Raw genomic sequence first — 20,765 nt, forward strand, 5'->3', positions numbered from 1 at the left:
TCTCACCTAAGTAGAGCTACTCGGCAGCGATATTCCCCAAGGCACTATAACCATGTTTCTAGCTAAACTTTATCCTTACTTTAATTTATTAACTGATAATATTTGCTAATCATGTAAAAACAAAGGCTACTTAAGAATCGATCTTTACTTGCTGATTCTACTTTATTGGGTTGATCTTTTGTAATTGCTTTCTTTGGTAGTTTTTTCCTTTTCTTTGGCTTAAAAAAAAACAATCACTATTTTGCTTTGTTTGGCGAGTTATCTCATGAGATGGTAGATCTAGTTACTTTTTATGTGATTTCTAAGAATAAAACCCACATAACACAGAAAATGTATGAAATTATAATGAAATTGGCACAAAATAAAGTCCACCAAGAACCTGAGAAATTACAACTTAATATATATCATTTTGTTATCTCTCTTTGAAATAGATTTAACCTCAATCATAGTAGGTTTGTAACGTAAATGCAAGCAATTTTAATTCAACATTTTACTTTTTGTTAGAATCTTTTTTACTCTCTTTTGTGTGTGTTTCTTTATAAGACAAGGACAAAAAGTTGTTGGTTAATTACTTATGCATTATCATGCCTTGGCTCAAGTCCATTTGATTGAACGAGACAATTTCAAAATTAAAAAAAAAAAAAAAATCCTTGACCACGTGTTAAAGGCATTGGACACAATTTTTATATAATGCATCAGTGCAATGAACATAAACTTAATCCTTCGACATATCGTGAGTGAAAAAATTGAATTTCTAACAATGGAAAAATTTGATTGGACATAAACTTAGGGTGTGTTTGAATACCGTTTATTTTGTTGAAAATTGAAAACTGAAAACACTGTAGCAAAATAATTTTTTAAAGGTGTGAATAGTACTGCGAGACCCATTTTTAAGGAAAGTTTTGGTGAAAAAGAGGTGTGTGGGTCCCGTGAACAATGCACGAGACCCACTGAATAGTTACATTCCAGTGAAAAATTTGGACGATCAAAGAGGTAGTGGGTCCTGTGCACAGTGCATGAGACCCACCGATAGACAACATCCCACTTGAAAACACTGTTTTCAATTTAAAAAAAAAAAAGAGAAAAGGAAAACTCAGATTCTATCCAAACGCATACTTAGTCTTTTGACATATCATGAGTGAAAAAAAATGAATTTCTAACAATGGAAATTGAATTTGTCCTTGACGATTTGTCTTTGAATTTAGTATGTTTCCTTCAATTAATAGTTAGATTCAAATACAAATAGTCCTTTTCACTTTTTATGTTCCATTTTATATTTCACTAATCATAATATGCTATGTGGTTGATTTTTTTTTTTTTTTTAAATTTTTTTATATATATTTGGATTCAGTTGATGGGTGCTCTTAGAGCATTTGTTAATGAACAGTTTTAAAGAAAGTTTAGCCACCATTCTTATAGGAAATATATAAAATTGTCACAAAAATCAATTGTTTTTCACATTTTGTATAATAAATTTTTAAAAGTATTTTATAAACAAATACTCTTAAAACATTTGTTAAGAAAATTAAATAAATAAATAGTAAGTTATTATAATTGGTAGTGTATGGAGTGGAACACAAAAAAATGAAATAAACGTCATTAGAATTTATGAGCTGATGCTATTTCACTGTCTATTTAAAGAAAAAACAAAAAATGGACGGGTGGAATTCAATGCAAATTGTTGTACAATTAGAGGAAGGAAATCTGGAAATGTACTAAGCAAACATGACTAGAGAAAATCCCAAAGTGCTAGAGAGATCGCAATTTTCATGTTTACACTTTTCACAATCAAATTGTTATATATATACACTGCACACGTTGGAGAAGAAACTATATTGTAGTACAGTTCAATCATTAAAAAGATTACATTCAAAAAATTTCACCACTTTCTGTCTTTTTGGATAAGTAGGAAGTCACTAATCACAAGCACAAATATAAGCTTTTAGTATTAACGGCCCCCTGAGAGAAGTGACTCTACAATGGAAGACGTATGAGAAAAAGCCTGGTTCATAGAAGACGGATAGGACAAGAAAAAATCATCTAAACCATCCCCATGTGCAAATGTTAAGCCGGTGGAAGAAAGACCAAGCGATGATAAGTCTGGAAAAGGAACATCACCTTCTAAATACTGCACAACTTGGCGCATGCTAGGCCTTGCAGCAGCCTCTGAATGAGAGCACATCAATCCCAGTTTCAATACCAACTCTAGTTCTTCTGCTACATAACTTGTACCATAATTTGGATCCCTTGCCTCCATAATTTCGCCTCGGCTAAAATGAGAAAACACCCAATCAACCAAAATCGAATCCTCTGGTGGCCCATTTGCCTGTATTGGTCTTCTTCCACAAGCAACCTCGAGCATAAAGGCCCCAAAAGCATACACATCGGTGCTTGTTGTGGCCTTGCCTCTTCGAGTATGCTCTGGCGCAAGATACCCAAGAGTTCCGACCACATGGGTAGTTTGAGGATCAGTTCCATGGTCATATAATCTTGCAAGACCAAAGTCACCTAATTTACCATTTAGTTCACCATCTAGCAAGACATTACTAGCCTTGACGTCTCTGTGAATGACAACCCGATCCCATCCTTCGTGTAGATAAAACAGCCCCGATGCCACACCTTTTATGACTTTAAATCTCTGGCTCCAACTGAGGGTGGCCTGAGGTTGATCAAAGAGGTACTTGTCTAGGCTTCCATAGGACATGTAGTCATACACCAAAAGCAATTCTCCTTTTCTTCGGCAATAGCCCAAGAGTGGTACTAAATTTCTGTGGCGAAGCCGACCTATACTCACAATTTCAGCCACAAATTCTCTCATTCCCTGACTTGATTCATGAGAGACCTTCTTCACAGCAATCTCAATTTTAGAGGTAGTTAGTACACCTTTATAAACTTTACCAAATCCACCACTACCCAATAGTTCTTTTTCCCTAAATCCTTTTGTAGCAATATAAAGATCTTTGTATTTGAATCTGTGAGGCCCATAGTCAACCTCCCAGTCTTCCACCAATTCTGCAAACTTCCTTTTCCTTTTTATGACATACGTTGCACCTGAAATTGCTACCAAGACTAAACTAACAAGAATCACAGGCAATCCAATTGTCAAAAGTTTAGATCTCTCTTTACCTCGAGGCAGCTTGGGAAGTTGAGAAAGGGCTAGTTCTTGAGCCTTACCATTCATCTTAAAGCTCCAACCCAAAATATAATGGAAAGTTAGGAAAGGGCCATTTGTGGAAGAGAACCCAACATACATGGTTTTGTTAATGATAGGTGAAAGATCACGGGACAAAGACAATAGTGGAAATTTGGGTTTACCAACATCAATTGGAGCTAAAGTTACATTGAGTTGCTTCTTGACACCATCATATTCCACCCAAACTTGCATTGGGTTTCCGCTGATAAGGGTCAAGTTCATAAAGGCACCACTGTCAGCATAATAACCTGCTGAGGTAGATGTTGCTGACTTCAAGCTATTGATGTCCACCCCAACATGGTTATCATTGATATCTTTAAATTCTTGGTTCTGGATTGTATCGAGCTCTACAGCAACGACATGATTGGTAGCATTACCATTGTTGGTCTCATTGAAAAGGCCAAGGTATTGGTTTGAAAGAGCTCCTGGCCGCCCCCTAGTTGGAGAAATCACGAAAGCTATCCCTTGACCTTTTAAAGCTGGATATCTGGAAGCAATGGCAAAGACGAAAGTAGTAGAGAAAGAGAAAGCACTGTCATTCAATGAGTTCTTGAAGCTTATTGGAGTAGGGTAGAAAGCATGACCCATTTGCTCCATGGTGTCATCGGTGAGCTCCAAAAGACCATTAGAAGTGATAGTGGCTATGCCGTCTAGGCTAAGATTGACTGATCTAAAACCATTGTAAATGAAGTTGGTATCTTGGGAGCCTACAACGCTTATTAGGAGAGGCAGCAGTATTACAAGCTTGGAAAACATGGCTATATTTTTGCATACAATTTCTTCTTTTCATTCTAAGAAATGCAGGGTTGGTTTACATACATCATGTTGAGGAGAACATCATATGTAAATGTAATATGTATTCATACCTAAAGTCAAGCACCCACAATTCATGGGTCACCCGGTAGGGCCCGCACCCGTCACTCATGTTTCCAAGTAAACGATTTGGACTTTTAAGGAATCACATTTTCCACGAAAGTCAGGCTTCAGCTTATTAATCATTATTTATATATAAACCACGCAAATTGTTATATCTTATCTTATATGGATGAGATACACCTTTTTATTTTCTTTATAACTAGCCGGGGAGTTTCCATTAAATAGATGAGAAGTTTCAAAATGGGTGTAATGGGAGAGTAGAAGTTTATCCAAAATCAAGGATTTTAAAATTGGTTGGATGGGGATACATCTTTCTTACTTAACAAGTAGGGGAGTTATTTAGGGGATGACCCCTGGATCAAAACCATAAAATTATTTGTAGTACCATCTATATATAAAGACTCAACTCCTTTTCCTTTGTAGACAATATTTCTTTCACAATGACTTTCCTTCCACTCCAAGAAATAGCCAAAAACCCAAAAAATAACCAAATTAATTTTTTCTTCTTTAACTAAGAAACCTAATTAGCTTTTACAACTATAATTTGAGACCCCAACAACCCACACCTTTGTAGAAGGAGGTCTTCATTTCATAAAATATCCATTGGAGAGAAGAATCTAAAGTAAGCTTTTAAAAAAAAAACAACAACGAGATAACCAAATAATGGCATTCAACTTTATACATTGATTAGTGTTAGGGTCATATTGTCTATGTATTGGCATATCTTTTGACCAAATACACTTTACTTGTAATTTGGTAGATCTAAGATTTGTTTAGGATATCAAGAAGTGTGTTGATAAGACAAAACAAATGGTATCCTTAAAGACATGAAAACTGAATCAAGAAACGAGTGAAGAAAAGTTGATTTAGTGAGTCTCGACACTAGTCTTGACACAAGCTCAACACTAGCATCTATTGAGACTAAATGAGTAATTCTCGACACTAAGCTCGACACCTCTTGATCTATCAAGCTATGTAGATCTAGAATCCTCAGATTAGAATTTCGGCCCATGATGACATGGATTTCTAGGGTTTCATTCACTAAACCTCTAAAGCATATAAAAACTTTATTTTGAAGTCATCAAAGACACAGAAACTCAATCTAGAGAACTCATTCACTCTATGAGAAGCTACTACATTCTTGTGCGCCTTAGGGATTTATAACCAAGTGCTTTCAGATCTTCAGCGTGTTTTGAAGTGAAAAACTTTACATCCAACAACAATCAATCAATTGCTAGGAAATCAGACACGTATTGGGATGCGTACGTATAGGAAGAAGTCTCTACAAGATCAAGTTCAATTAGGGATTGGAGTAAAGGTTCAACTATAGGTTGGTATTTTGGGAAAGTCCAAGGTAGTGGTAAGATTCCTTATACTTGTAACTTCTTGATTCTTGATTAGTGGATTCTTGGGAGTGGTGATTTAAAATCACCTGGTAGGGGTTTTTGCCTTGTGAGAGGTTTTCCTCATTCGTTTATAAATCAGCATGTTAATTTAATTTTCACTGCACTTAGTTTGTTTGGTGATTTGTTTATGCCTCCACGATTTGCATGTAATTTAACATAATTAAGCAACTTGGGTAATTCAATTAATTAACCGGGGTTAATCTATAACCCAACAACTAGTTCCTTTGTAAGGCTAACAAAAGTTTAAATTTGTAACTATAACGGTCATTTAATTAGGAGGTACTGTTAAGGTTGTGCTAATTGGGCTATGGCCCAATCCGAGGACATTGGATCATCCGAGGATGTTCAGATGAAATTACAAGGGGAACAGAATAAAGAGAAGAGTAGAGATAATAAGAGATAAGTCCAACAAATATCCGAGGAGAAAAGCCATCTCAGTAACAAGTATCCGAAGTCAGTATGAGTGCCATATCATCATGGACCTTCTTCAAAGTTACATCACAACTAAGGGTTGGACATTGGACAAGGGGTAAGAAAAGAAAAGGGCAAACAAATATATTCAAAAGCTGTTATCTCCGCATTAAATGCCTCTCAACCAACTCTCTGGCCGCATTAATGTGGAAGTGATGCCTGAACAGTGATCAAGCAGCCTTATAGCTACGGTTGAGGGGTCTGGGAGTTGCTGGATAGGACATGAAGGGGTTCCTTGAATCTAACCTACACGTGTGTGGTAGGGATGATACGAAAATCGTAGTATATGACATGGGAAGATGTATAAAAATGGGGGACCGGGAAAAAATCAAGGAATTGGAGGACAAGACTGCGAACTCTTGTGTAATTTTATGGTTCAAGAAGACAATATAATATAAACTCCTCGAGTTACTCTGAGGACATATTTTCTCATCCTACTTGTGTCTAACAGTCTTAAATTACCAAATTTAATCTTTTTCTTCTGGAATAGATCTAGTTCTTTCATCCACGCTCTACAAATTTATTGTTTGGACCGCTTGGGCTAGAACCCAATCCTATTTTGGGTCCAATCCAATTTTAGTAAAATTTATAATAATAATAAAAAAAATTTTTAACCACAAATTTTCTTAGGCAATCTGGGATAAATCTTGTCAATTGTCATCTAAGATTACCCATATTTGAGCAAATTTCATGTGGGATGTATTTGATTTTTATTTTTAATATTTTAATGGATCATGTCAACGAGTAACCTTAGGGCAATTGTTAATAAACTATTTTTAAAAGGTTTTTAAACCAATTTCATGAAAAATTCTCTTAGGGTATTCATTAACATTTCCCAATTTTAAATAATGAAATTGTACTATGGTAGGGTTAAATTTAGTTGTCTACACTAATTTTATATATTCTAATTCAAGACTCTTGTGCCCTTTGATTAGAGAATTAGTTTGGACGAAAATGTAAACATTATAAATTAATTTTAAATTAAAATACTCATTAACAATAAAATTTTTATAATTGGCAAAACTTAGATTTTTTAAAGAATAATGCTAGAGATACAAACTATTTTACAAAAAATGTTACAAACTGCTAATGTGGTGAATGATTATTGGTAAATGAAAAAAGTGATATTAACTATGTGTCTAGATAAAAACTAATAAGAAGTTTGGCACAGCAATATTTTGTAAAAATTTTGTAAAATAGTTTGTGATTATAGTATTACTCTTCTTTTTAATTCTAGTACAATTTGCCACACAATTAAATTCAAACACATAGTAGATTTTCTCATAAATTAATAAAATACACAGTGAATTTAACCAATTGTACAAAAACAATATCATCTTTAACGAGGATAATTAGATTCAATTAACAACAATTATATATATGAATTTAATTGAAAATTTTAATGAATTGCATTTATGGTTGTAATTAAATTTAACTATTTTTCCATTTTTTTTATTAGAGAAAAACAAGGGGCGGGGCTCGCAGTCACAAATGTGGTCACTACCCCCATGTTGCTTAAGTCATTGCCTTATGTTATGACGTGTCACTCAAGCACTAATAACTAATATATATATATATATATATATGAGATAGGTTCAAGTTATACTTGGTATAATTTCATAAGAGTTATATATTTTTTGGACCATTGATTTGTATTAGATCTAATGGTGAAAAAAACACTCATAGTCATGTATTTATTGTTCCCTAAAAATTTGTAACTAAGTTGATGAAGCACGAGCTCGTCAGTAAGAGTGGGCAGATGGAATCCCTTGTTGTGTGTGAGGGTATGCTCTATAAGGGTCACCGGTGTGGTGCCTGCCACAATGCCTCCGATGCCAAAGTTAGAATAATGACAAAACAAGATAAAGAACCAGAATGCTCTCTCAAAGTGTGAGTGTATGTGTGTACCTTCTGTTGACTATGTGAGGGCTTTATACATGCGGCTTTAGGGCCTAGCCGTTGTGGTTGTTAATGCTTTCCCAAGTAACGCCTCTGGTCCAATAATGAGACTTTTAAGAGGCTCCCAACTGTTTGCCTGGTTGATTTGGTAACTGCCCAAGTCATTGATTGACTGCATTGAATGACACCCTGCCTTCGTCAGTGATGACTGTTTTCTTTGTTGTTCAGGATTACTTCGTCAGGGATGCTTTCTTTGTCATTAGTGTTAACTTCGTCTGTGGGATGTAATCTCGTCATTCCCATCATAAGTCATTAATTCTTAGTGGGAAGATATTTTCCCAAAAAAAAAGAAAAAAACTTTATCAAACCTGAAGTAGTTCACATTGTTGTGTTGTTGTGCTGTGAAGGTACTAAGAAAGTGATAAGGATGAAGAGGCAAAAAGCTAATTAGGTCTCAGGTGTAATAGGAAAGTAAGAGAAATAGATGAGTGCAATAAAGTGAGGGTATTTGCATAAATTACATCATTCAACATCTTTTCCTTCCCATTTTCCTCTCAAATTGGGAGGATAAAAAAATATAAGACCAGAGAGATTATTTTCCTCCTTATTTTCTGTCTCTCTTATTTTCTCTCCTAAACAAAGCAAAAAAAAAAATACCATTTTGTATCATATTTTCCTCTCTTTATTTTTCATTTTCCCTCAACCAAACGTATCTTTAGTTTTTGGGTCGTGGTCTTGGTGAGCAGGTAAAAAGCAATTGATCTTTCACCTAAAAAGAGTAGAAAGCATTAATTCTGTACTCCTTGCAGTAGCCTTACAAAGCCAATTCAGCCTTGCATTATTGCTATCCACATTCCACACCCTCCACACATTTAAAAATAAAAAATAAAAAAAATAATATGATTGGCATAGAAATTAAAACTTTCGGGTAATTTGCAATCTTGTCAATTGGCACCTCATTGATTTTAAGAGGCCTCGGTGGCAGTAGAAATTATTGTGTTAGGTAGCTGTTGAGACTTAAAATGATTTTAACTTTTGAGAGGTCAATTGGGACCTCATTGATTTTAAGAGGCCTCGGTGGCAGTAGATTTTTTTTTTTTTTTTGGCTAAACAGTAGAAATTATTGTGTTAGGTAGCTATGGAGACTTTAATGATTTTTACTTTTGAGAAGTCTTTATAATAGGAAAGATCCCTCGTCGCCGCATCCCTATTGTGTAGATATATATTTAATAATTTATCTATTTTATTAATTTATTTTACCAGAACACCTCATATTAATAGTTTTATTTTAATTTTTAATATAATTTAATAATATAAATAATATAATAAAATAATATATCTACTATAATAAATAACAACCACCAACACTAATCTAATAAAATAATATAACTTTTAACAATATATATATATATATATATATATATATTTTTACCTTCTTAGTTATAGTGCACAACCATCTCAAAAACCAAATTTTATGGCTTTCTCTCCACCATGCATTGTGGCATACTATTTAATATTGGAACAGTTAAAAATAGTAATATGATTTTTTAACATCACCAATACTAATGCTCTCACAAGAGAGAGAAGGGTCTCGTCTCGATGCCATGGGTCTTAGTGTGGGATCCATGGAAAAGACTTTCTAATTTTAGAACGCTATTAATCTTTTCAATGGCCTAATTATACATATTGAGATCAAGTGCAACAATTGGTATAGATGGTTGAGATTTAAAGTTGCAAAAAATAATTTTAAATCTTATTAACCATTAAATAAATAATAAAAAAGGTAAAATTGAAAAAGTAAAAAAAGTAAAAAAAAAAATTGTGAGATGATGAGGGTGAAATACACGGTGAAATTGCTATAAGCAATTACACCGGATTTCAATCCTAGTTATACCTCAATTGGTCCAAGATTAGTTTAATTGGCCATAATGGTAGGTAGATCCAAAAAGGTTTTTTATTCTCTCAGATCAGTTTTTTCGTATTTGTTATTTTACATTCACTCTTGTTTTTTTTTTTTTTTTGGTGTTTGTCAAAATGTGAATATATATATTTTTAGAATAATGTGGGCATTGTTTACCTGTAAAATAGAGGATGTATTGTAGTATATAAAATGATATTTTCTGTAATAAGAGATGAGGGATGGTTCATGGTTGTAAGAAAAAAATGTTAATAAGAAAAGACAGGTAGCCTTGGCACAAGGGCATCATAAAACGTGTACTTATTTTCTTGTAGTTTTTTAATTCTCTATTCCACTTTCTTCCGTATCCATCTATTTATATTGACCAATAAAAGAAATATATTTACCCTATATTGAAAGGAAAGTGATTTTTTAATTAAATAAATATATTCAGATATATAAGGTTGACTACGGAGATTTTAGAAAGACATATGAGAAGAAAAAGGAATCGAAGGATTGGAGAAAGAAATAGAAAGATGATTGAAAGAAGGAAGCCTAGAAATTAAAAAGAATATTTTAGGATTGTGATTAAACAACAATCGCTTTCGCCCAATATTTCCCTTATATTTTAAAAACAACGTGAATTTATGTTTGATTTATTTATAAATAAAAAAGAAGAAGAAGTGGCTTCTCCAAAAAAAGAAGAAGAAGTGAATTTATGTTTGAACATCTGTAGTTTCGAATTTTGGCTGATCCAATAATCTATATTTATATCTATAATATATATTATTGTTAAAGATTTAGCCAGAAAACTAGTTGAGTTAAAGAAGATTTGTAAAGAAGGGCAAAAAATTACCCATTTATTCTTTGCGGATGATAGCTTGCTTTTTTGTAGAGCAAATGATTCAAATTGCCAAAAAGTGATGAAATCTTTAACAATTGAGATGATGACATGGATTTCTAGGGTTTCATTCACTAAACCTCTAAAGCATATAAAAACTTTATTTTGAAGTCATCAAAGACATAGAAACTCAATCTAGAGAACTCATTCACTCTATGAGAAGCTACTACATTCTTGTGCGCCTTAGGGATTTATAACCAAGTGCTTTCAGATCTTCAACGTGTTTTGAAGTGAAAAACTTTACATCCAACAACAATCAATCAATTGCTAGGGAATCAGACACGTATTGGGATCCGTACGTACAGGAAGAAGTCTCTACAAGATCAAGTTCAATTAGGGATTGGAGTAAAGTTTCAACAATAAGTTGGTATTTTGGGAAAGTCCAGGGTAGTGGTAAGATTCCTTATACTTGTAACTTCTTGATTCTTGATTAGTGGATTCTTGAGAGTGGTGATTTAAAATCACCTGGTGGGGGGTCTTTGCCTTGTGAGAGGTTTTCCTCATTTATTTACAAATCACTATGTTAATTTAATTTCGCTGCACTTAGTTTGTTTGGTGATTTGTTTATGCCTCCACGATTTGCATATAATTTAACATAATTAATCAACTTGGGTAATTGAATTAATTAACCGGGGTTAATCTATAACCCAACAACTAGTTCCTTTGTAAGGCTAACAAAAGTTTAAATTTGTAACAATTTATAATAATAAAAAAAAAATTTAACCACAAATTTTCTTAGGCAATCTGGGATAAATCTTTTCAATTGTCATCTAAGATTACCCATATTTGAGCAAATTTCATGTGGGATGTATTTGATTTTTATTTTTAAAATTTTAAAGGATCATGTCAATGGGTAACCTTAGGGAAATTGTTAATAAACTATTTTTAAAAAGTTTTTAAACCAATTTCATGAAAAATTCCCTTAGGGTATTCATTAACATTTCCCAATTTTAAATAATGAAATTGTACTATGGTAGGGTTAAATTTAGTTGTCTACACTAATTTTATATATTCTAATTCAAGACTCTTGTGCCCTTTGATTAGAGAATTAGTTTGGACGAAAATCTAAACATTATAAATTAATTTTAAATTAAAATACTCATTAACAATAAAATTTTTATAATTGGCAATACTTAGATTTTTTAAAGAATAATGCTAGATATACAAACTATTTTACAAAAAATGTTACAAACTGCTAATGTGGTGAATGATTATTGATAAATGAAAAAAGTGATATTAATTATGTGTCTAGATAAAAACTAATAAGAAGTTTGCCATAGCAATATTTTGTAAAAATTTTGTAAAATAGTTTGTGAATATAGTATTACTCTTCTTTTAATTGTAGTACAATTTGCCACACAATTAAATTCAAACACATGGTAGATTTTCTCATAAATTAATAAAAAACATAGTGAATTTAACCAATTGTACAAAAACAATATCATCTTTAACGAGGATAATTAGATTCAATTAACTACAATTATATATATGAATTTAATTGAAAATTTTAATGAATTGCATTTATGGTTGTAATGAAATTTAACTATTTTTTCATTTTTTTATTAAAAGAAAAACAAGGGGCTTGCAGTCACAAATGTGATCACTGCCCCCATGTTACTTAAGTCATTGTATTACATGTCACTCGAGCACTAATAACTAATAAGTAAAAGTTTTGGTATTATTCGAACACACAACTTCAGAACTTAGAAATATAATGGATCATAAGGACTCTACTATTAAGTCACCTTTAAAGGAGGTGTTTTATAATTTATCATGCAATTGGATGGGATGAGTTTTGAGTGATATCACTCTGGTGGGGTTTGGATTCGGCGTCTGTGTTTACAAGTCTGCATTTTCTGGCTTTTTTTTTTTTTTTTTTTTTTTTTTTTTTTTTTTTTTTTTTTCCACGCATTTCAGGGAGTAATGCGGCTACTGTTCATGCACTGTTCATAAACAATAGCTGCAAATGTTGACTTTTTCACGGTAAACAGTGCACCCGTGCACTGTTCATGGACTCACAAATTTCACTTTTCAGTAACTTTTTTATTAAAAATGGGTCCCAAGGCATTATTCACACATTTAAAAATTATTTTACTATAGTGTTTTCAGTTTCAGCAAAAATAAGCTCAATCCAAACGGACCCTCAATTTTTTGTTTCCATCATCCAAATCGTGTGGGTCCCACGGATGAGCATTTGTTTGGATGAGTTTTGGATCATTATTTCTATCACTCAATTCTCTGATTTTTGAGTGACGAGTTATGGAAACTGAAAAAATATTTTAGGTGTTTTCAGTTTCCAAAACTCTGTTTTCAATGAAATTTTCGTAATTAAACTCACATACCCAGCTAGATTTTTGTTTTGGTGAAACCCAGCAGCAATATTTGACAAATTCTCTTCTTTTATTATTATTATTATTATTTTTTTGTATGAAACCTAGCTGCAACTTTTGAAATTGAAAACTGGGTCTGACTTAAGGTGCCAAATATGGGTCTAGGAAATTGAGGTGTTTTAAGGGTGCGTTTGTTTTGGGGGAAAATGATTTCAGGAAATCATTTTCCCCCAAACCCGCGTGTTTGGCAGCAACGAAAAAATGAAATTTTCCGGAAAATCACTTCCTATTGACTGAAATTTACTCCTTTGACTCGGAAATGATTTTACACTCTCATTTTCACTTCCAATCATTTCCGGGTCACGCAAAAGAGAGAGAAAGAACGCAAAACACAAAGAGAGCGAGAGAAAGAACGAGAGCTCCGATCCAGCCAACGAGCGAGAGAAAGAATGAGAGCTCCGATCCAGCCACCGACATCGATCTACCTCACGCCAGTCACGCCGAGCTCAGCTAGACGATCACCGCGCCAAACGCCGTAGACCCACGGTGAGAGAGAGCTCAAACTCACACCGATCCAGACCAACGCACCCGATCCAGCTCAGCCAGTCGATCACCGGTCCAGCCACTCCGATCACCGAGCCAAACACAGACTCACAGTGAGTTTTCCGGAACCGGTTGACCGTCCACACACTCACCTCACCTTCGACCCATACACGTTCGATCCACACACTCACCTCACCTCCGATCCACTCACCTTATCGGTCCAACCCATCCTCTCGACCCACCTCCCGATCTGATCTTTGCATTATATATATATATATATATATTTATATAAATATTTTAATATATTTATATAAATATATAAATATTTATATAATTATTTACTTTTTTATTTATTAATTTTTTAATTATCCATTTTTTATTAAACTGTGTATTTATGGGTTATGCATATGAAATTTTGGAGCTTTTCTGGTTGTAGGTTATTCAGGATTGGTTTTTGGTTTGATTTTTTTTTAGAATTTTGGAGCTTGACTGCTTATGCATGATTGGTTTTTGCTGTGATTTTTTTTTAGAATTTGGCTAGTTGGGTTATGTGTAGAAATTTTGGAGTTTGACCCATGCTTGGTGTTATTATGTTCTTGCAGTAGAATATGTGTGTGTTTAAACCTTAATTGAAGGTGCTTTGGATATATAGGTGATTGTAAATAAAATGCAATGTGATGGTATTGTGATATATCAATGTGCAATTATCAATGTGATGGTATTGTGATAGTGTAAATAGAATGCAATGTGATGGTATTGTGATATATCAATGTGCAATTATCAATGTAATGGTATTGTGATAGTGTAAATAGAATGCAATGTGATTTGGTACTCGTTATCAATGTGGTTTGGATGTTTTATGTTTGTGGCTGTTTTTATTTACTGTGTAATCAATAGCATGCTTGTTTACATACCTCTTAGACCACAGTGTTTGTGATTTTGTTAGATGGAGAAAAAAACCAAAGCCGCAATTCTTGCCTCAGTTGCAACTGTCCTCCTTGTGGGGGTTGCATTGTTAAGGAAATTGCGACGTAGACGTAGACAATTGCCTAGGGCGCCTTATGTTAACCATGCCGCCGAGAGAGAGGAATACATAAATAGTGTTATGCATGGAACTGAGAGACATTGTGTGAATCAACTTAGGATAAAGCCTATAACTTTCCACCACTTATGTCACATCCTCACTAAAGGGGAGCACGTATGTCCGACTATTCACATGTCTGTTACGGAGCAAGTGTTCATTTTCTTACACATTATTGGTCATAATGTAAGGTTTCATGTAATGGGTAGTCGGATCTATAGATCAATTGAGACTGTTCATAGATACTTCAAGGTCGTCCTTAGGGGGGTCCTGAAATTATATAGAGCTCTAATAAGACTGCGTAGTGAAGATACACCCCCAGAGATAAGGAATAGCAGAAGGTTTTACCCATATTTTAAGGTAAATATTGCGACTTGTGTATTTTTGTAAATTGTGAAGATTTATGTAATTTTAAACCATTAAGTCTGTCGAAAATTAGGATTGTGTTGGAGCAATAGATGGTACACATGTTCGTGCATTTGTGCCACTTGAAATACAAGGAAGATTTTGTGGTCGCAAAGAGGAACCACGCAAAATGTGTTAGCTGCCATTAAAGTTCACTTATGTATTGGCTGGATGGAAAGGCAGTGCACATGATTCACGTGTGTTAAATGATGCATTTGCTAGGCCAGGGGGATTTTCAATTCCCGATGGTATTATATGATTACTTCACCTTTTTGGTTTATTAGTTTAATAAATATTGTGCGTTTTCCTAAGCATAGTAGTGATTTGGTTTTATTTTTTAATATATGTAGGTAAATATTATCTTGGTGATGCTGGGTATGGTAATAAAAATGGAATATTGTCACCTTATTGGAGTGTGCGATATCACTTGAAAGAGTTTAGTGATCGTCCTCCTGAGAATGCGCAAGAATTGTTCAACCTCCGATACTCTTCATTGAGAACTACCATTGAGCGAGGGTTTGGAGTGTTGAAGAAACGTTTTCGAGTGTTGGATGCAGAACCATTTTGGTCTTTCCCAACCCAAGTGAAAGTAGTGTTAGCGTGTTGTGTGGTTCATAATCACATTATGGGGGTTGAACCAAATGACCATATTATGGAAGATACAATGAACCAAGTAGAGTCTAGTGACCACCAACAAGAAACACAATCACATCGGGAGTTCGTCGAAGATAGTAGATCGTGGAATGCTAAGAGAGATGAGATATGCCAAGCCATGTGGTCTGATTATACCAGGAGTGGAGAGTAGTACTTTATTTAGATTTCTATGATTGTAATGTGTTTTTTCTTTTTGTTTTTTGTAAAGACAATGTATTTACTATAGACTTTTGGTGGTGTAATGAAAAAGTATTTTCAGCATTACATAGTTATTTGATGGTATTACATTGTCATTTCCAGTGTTAGCATGTTTCATTCTGTTGTGCACATTTATAAGCGTGGTTGTATGTGTGTTTGATTTGTTGTTCATGTTCCGAGCGTAATTACTAAATGCTACTCTCATTTTTAAATGCTACTCTCACTATACTATTTTCATATGTAGTAATGTCAAATGGCAAAGAGAAAGTTAGCAGCAGCAAGCAATTTAGGTGGCTGCCACCCATGCATGAAATGATGCTTAGGATACTTACAGAGGAGGCTGCAAAGGGCAATAAGCCCTCTAATACTTTCAGGGCCGGCTCCTTCGCTCTTGTAGCGAAGGAGATAACGGCTCAATTCGGGGTTGAGTGCCACCCGTCCTATGTTGACAACCGGATGCGAACTCTAAGGACCATGTGGTCCACTATTCAAACTCTTAGAAAGAAGAGTGGATTTGGTTGGGACGATAATCTGAAAATGATAACTTGCGACGCTAAAACATACCAAGAAGAAGTTATGGTATGGCTTCCAACTATATTTTCTTAATATAGATGATAATATATGTTTTTACCTTTTATATGAAATTTATAGTGTCATTCTTTTTAGGATTCCATTGTTTTTATAAGATTTTTCAAATATAACTTTCATGTCACCTTAGCTATGTATTATATCTATACATACCTATGTGTTTTCATCTATCTATATGTGTATATGTGTCTGAGCTATAATTTTCTTTGGTTCTCTGTTTGGTTGCTGATAAAATGTTGGAAAAGTAAAGAAAAGATAGATACTTTCTTTTTAAGGTTATTTTTTGAATGGGTTTTTTTTCAGCAATGACTTGGGAATAATAGGAAATTAAGGACCCACTGTTTTCTTTGATCTTTCTATTTGGTTGCCAGGAAAAAGTGAAGGAAAGAAAACAAAGTTTTTGACCAAAAGATTTGTGCTTGCTATTGTATTTTTTTTTTTTTTTAATTGGGCTCTCTCAGCAGTGAAGTGTGCATAATAGTAACACAATGTATTGACTTGTTCAATCCTTATTTGACAGTTTTCTTGCATTACTTGTTTGATTACTGAGAAAATGTAGGAAAAAGTATGGAGTCTTTGCTTTAATTGTCATTTCATAGCCTTTTATATTGAATTTATGAGTGAAGTTATTATTGCATTATTATATACGTTCCTTTCTCCCTTACAAGCGCATCGAAAGCATGCAGAATATCTAAACAAAAAAATTGACTTTTATGATGAATTAGTGATTGTTGTGGGGAAGGACACAGCCACGGGTGACTTTTCTAAGTCCTATGTGGATATTGAAAATGAGCCAGACAATGGGAATAGTGCGGAGTTTGTTGCAGACAATGTGGAGGAAGGTGTGGTTGAGAAATGGAAGAATGCAGTTGAGTCATCCACCATTGGGTTGAGAATTTCCAAGTCCCGCAAAAGAGGGCGTGCACCTTCTAATGCTGATGATAGTGTGCTGACTGATCTATCTAATTAGCTGAAGGAAATAGCTGTGGCTCTGAAAGAAATCAATCGGGGCCCTGTGGATTACATAGCTCTGTACAATGAGGTAATGGCTATGATGGCGGATGGATATAGCGAAGATATGCTCGCAACTGCCTTCGACCATCTTTGTGAAAATGAGAAGACAACTCGTGGATTTCTAGCCAAGAATGCTAGGTTGAGGAAGTTGTGGTTAGATGGGTTTTTGTTCTCACAAATTTGATTTGTTTATTTCATGTTGACTGTGATGGTAGATTTAGGAATTAACTTTTGTTGTAGTACTAGTATTGACCTACCATTGTATTATATATGTAGTCTTTTGTATTATTGGGACGATACAATTGTCCAAATTATGCATTTGTACTGTTCAGATACCACGAATAGGTATCATTTTTGTACACCATGGAGGTGTAATGATTTCAGGTGAACAATTGATGTGGCTGTTTTTATATAAATATTATGGGTATATTCAAATGATTATTTTTGATGTTGAAGTCGATGATTATTTTTGTACTATTAAAGATATGTCTAGGCAATCCAAGTTCTTGAATTTGAATGATTATTTTTGATGTTGAAGTGGATGATTAGTTTTGTACTGTTACATGTTTGTCTAGATAATGCAGGTGCTTGAATTTGTAACACATTTCATATTTTCTGTAAAATGATCCACAAACCAAACACCGGAATTGATTTTCCGTAAAAAACGAATTTCAAAATGTTTGACCGAACCAAACATTAGAATTGATTTTCCGTAAAATGTTTGTACGAACCAAACACCGGAATTGATTTTCCGTGAAACGATTTCCGTAAAATGTTTGGACAAACCAAACACCGGAATTGATTTTCCGTAAAACGATTTCCGAGACAACCAAACAGCCTGAATACATTTTCCTTTTCCGGAAATTAGCATTTCCGGAAAATATGTATTTTCATATTTTCCGGAAAACATTTTACAGGAACCAAACACATCCTAAGTGATGAGTGATGAAAATTGATTGAGGCATATTTTCCAGAAAACATTTTACAGGAACCAAACACATCCTAAGTGATGAGTGATGAAAATTGATTGAGGCATATTTTCCAGAAAACATTTTACAGGAACCAAACACATCCTAAGTGATGAGTGATGAAAATTGATTGAGGACAAATTACAAACCAAACAAGCCCTTATACTTTAGGACAAAACGATACTAACAGTAGTGAATGGGTGTGGTGTAGACGCCATTCCTTGAGTAGCAGCCACATAGTCATGGCCGCCATTATAGAAAAACGAGAGAAATTAAAATAAGTCCATTTTTTCGGCTATACTTGTCGGTTGCCACTGTCTTTTTTAGTCAATTGTCATATTCTTGGTGCGTGGGTAGGGCAGTCGGTAGAAGGTACTAATTTGAGTGCAAGTTGCTCTACACACATTCAGCTCCTTGGATTATTCAATACAGGTCCACATAAAAATTTTCAGAAAGAAAAAATTGAGGTAATGAGAATTTTTTTCCCAATATTTTGGGGTATTTTTATTTTAGTTCTTGTATTCTTAAAGGTTTTGTTATGGTTTTTGTGTTTTAAACAATGTTTCATTTTGATTTTTTTTTCCTTATCTCAGTGACCATAAATATTAATGTGATTAACAGAATGCTCACCCTTAAAAATAAGGTAGCTAAGAGTTAACAAAATAATAATAAAAACATTTAGTTGGTAACTTGATATTCGATACTTAAAAAAGCCATATCTGCATGAGCGTCTTAATAAAAATTCTACATAAAAAAGTAAAAGAATAAAATAAATTTTAATAAGAAATCTATCCCAATTTCTTTTCTTTTCATTTAGTGTTTTTTTGGCAACCCAACACACATATATAAACATAAAAAATTACAAATTGATAAATTCTGATCCCCAAGTTGATTTGATATTGATCAAGTGTGTGTTATGTCGTGTGTGTGTGTGTGTGCTAGGTTGAGAATATTAGTTAATCCAAGTTTTATTAATGAATGCAAAGCAATTATGCAAAATATCATATAAATTAAAAGACAAATATTAGTGAATGTCATTATAAAACTAAGTTACTACAATACTACTTGTAGCAACTGAAGCTTACAATATAAGTATATTATATAAGGCCAAAACTTATATTATCTTTAAGCTCTCCTTAGTTTTATAGAGTCCCTTACATTTTTTTTTTTTTTTTTTGGTATTGAATTTGATTTCAGAGGACTTATTCAAAATTATTTGAATTAAACCTCACAAATTAGAAAAAAAAAAAATGACATTACAACATTGTAGCTGATTATTATACAAATAAACTACCAATTTAACATGATAAATCACTACTAGTAATTTAGAAAGCAAAAATTAACAAAATTATAGTTGTTACCCATTTAACATAAAACTTTTCATATTCTAAAGTTGTCAAATACCTATTAACAAATAACTATTGATATAAAATATTCAGTAATTAGATTCAAAAAAAAAAATCAGTAATTACTTCAATATCGCAAGTTGTTCATGCTTTAAAAAATTTGAGAGAATAACACAGCAAGCATCTTAAACTCTTTCTTGCTTGGATCCTACAAAACAATACACACACACACACACACACACACACACACACACACACATATGTATATATATATATAGTGATGGAGACAGAACATGCCATTAAATGGACAACCAATTACGATAGCATTGGAGGCAAAATAAAAGATTAAAAAAAAAACTGAAGAAGCAAGCGGTTTGGCTAGCATACCAGCTAGTTAATTTATATTAAAAGACATAAAAATCTTACAATCAAATATAATTCATAAGACACAGATAAATAAAAGGTTTGTCAAGATGATCAAGTTTGGCAATGAAGAAGACGCAGCAGCTATTGATGAGGGTAATCTCTATCTTAAATTTGTGATAATGATGAAGATGCGACAACTACTAATTATGTAGATCTAGCATAATCTTATTTTGATTCAACTACAACAAAAATTACGATAATTACCATAAAAAGATTATGTCAAAAAACAGTCTTTTATGATATAGCCAAGAGTACAATCAAAGCTAATAAAAGGAATTTTAATTCAATTTCAATGATGAAGGAAAGATTCACTTAAATGAGGAGACCAAGAAAAGAAGTATCATGTTCTGAGTATAGTATTGAATTTAAACTCTATAATTCAATTTGCTAACTACTAAAATATCTTAGCAAATTGAATTTCTGTAGGCACGAATTACATCATTTAATTGAATTTTTGCAGGCACGGATACTACTAAAACTCTATCATTCAATTTTCTAACTACTAAAACTCTATCACACGGATACTACTAAAGCACTATCACACGGATTACACAATATAAACCAATAAT

At 33.4% G+C, this 20,765-nt stretch overlaps 2 protein-coding genes across 13 annotated transcripts in view; both read right to left on the reverse strand.

Moving 5' to 3' along the window:
* LOC126692640 (uncharacterized) overlaps positions 1-20,765 on the reverse strand; it is a 55,319-nt gene that overhangs the window by 31,758 nt on the left and 2,796 nt on the right. The gene's annotated exons all lie outside the window — the stretch shown is intronic.
* The window catches only part of LOC126692638 (L-type lectin-domain containing receptor kinase IV.1), an 82,156-nt gene that overhangs the window by 22,912 nt on the left and 38,479 nt on the right, over positions 1-20,765 (reverse strand). For 2 of the 12 annotated variants that reach the window (XM_050388326.1, XM_050388322.1), the window contains exon 2: positions 1,748-2,118. The exons of 4 other annotated variants lie outside the window; for them this stretch is intronic. In XM_050388326.1, the coding sequence (XP_050244283.1) occupies positions 1,949-2,118 (170 nt within the window). In that variant the 3' untranslated portion in view covers positions 1,748-1,948. Of the gene's footprint in view, positions 1-1,747; positions 2,509-2,619; positions 2,785-2,842; positions 3,442-20,765 lie in introns of those variants that run through there. 6 more of the 12 variants (XM_050388316.1, XM_050388315.1, XM_050388314.1 and 3 more) reach the window with 6 other exon arrangements.

This window comes from Quercus robur, chromosome 7, assembly GCF_932294415.1.
Source record: "Quercus robur chromosome 7, dhQueRobu3.1, whole genome shotgun sequence".
Taxonomy (NCBI): Eukaryota; Viridiplantae; Streptophyta; class Magnoliopsida; order Fagales; family Fagaceae; genus Quercus; species Quercus robur.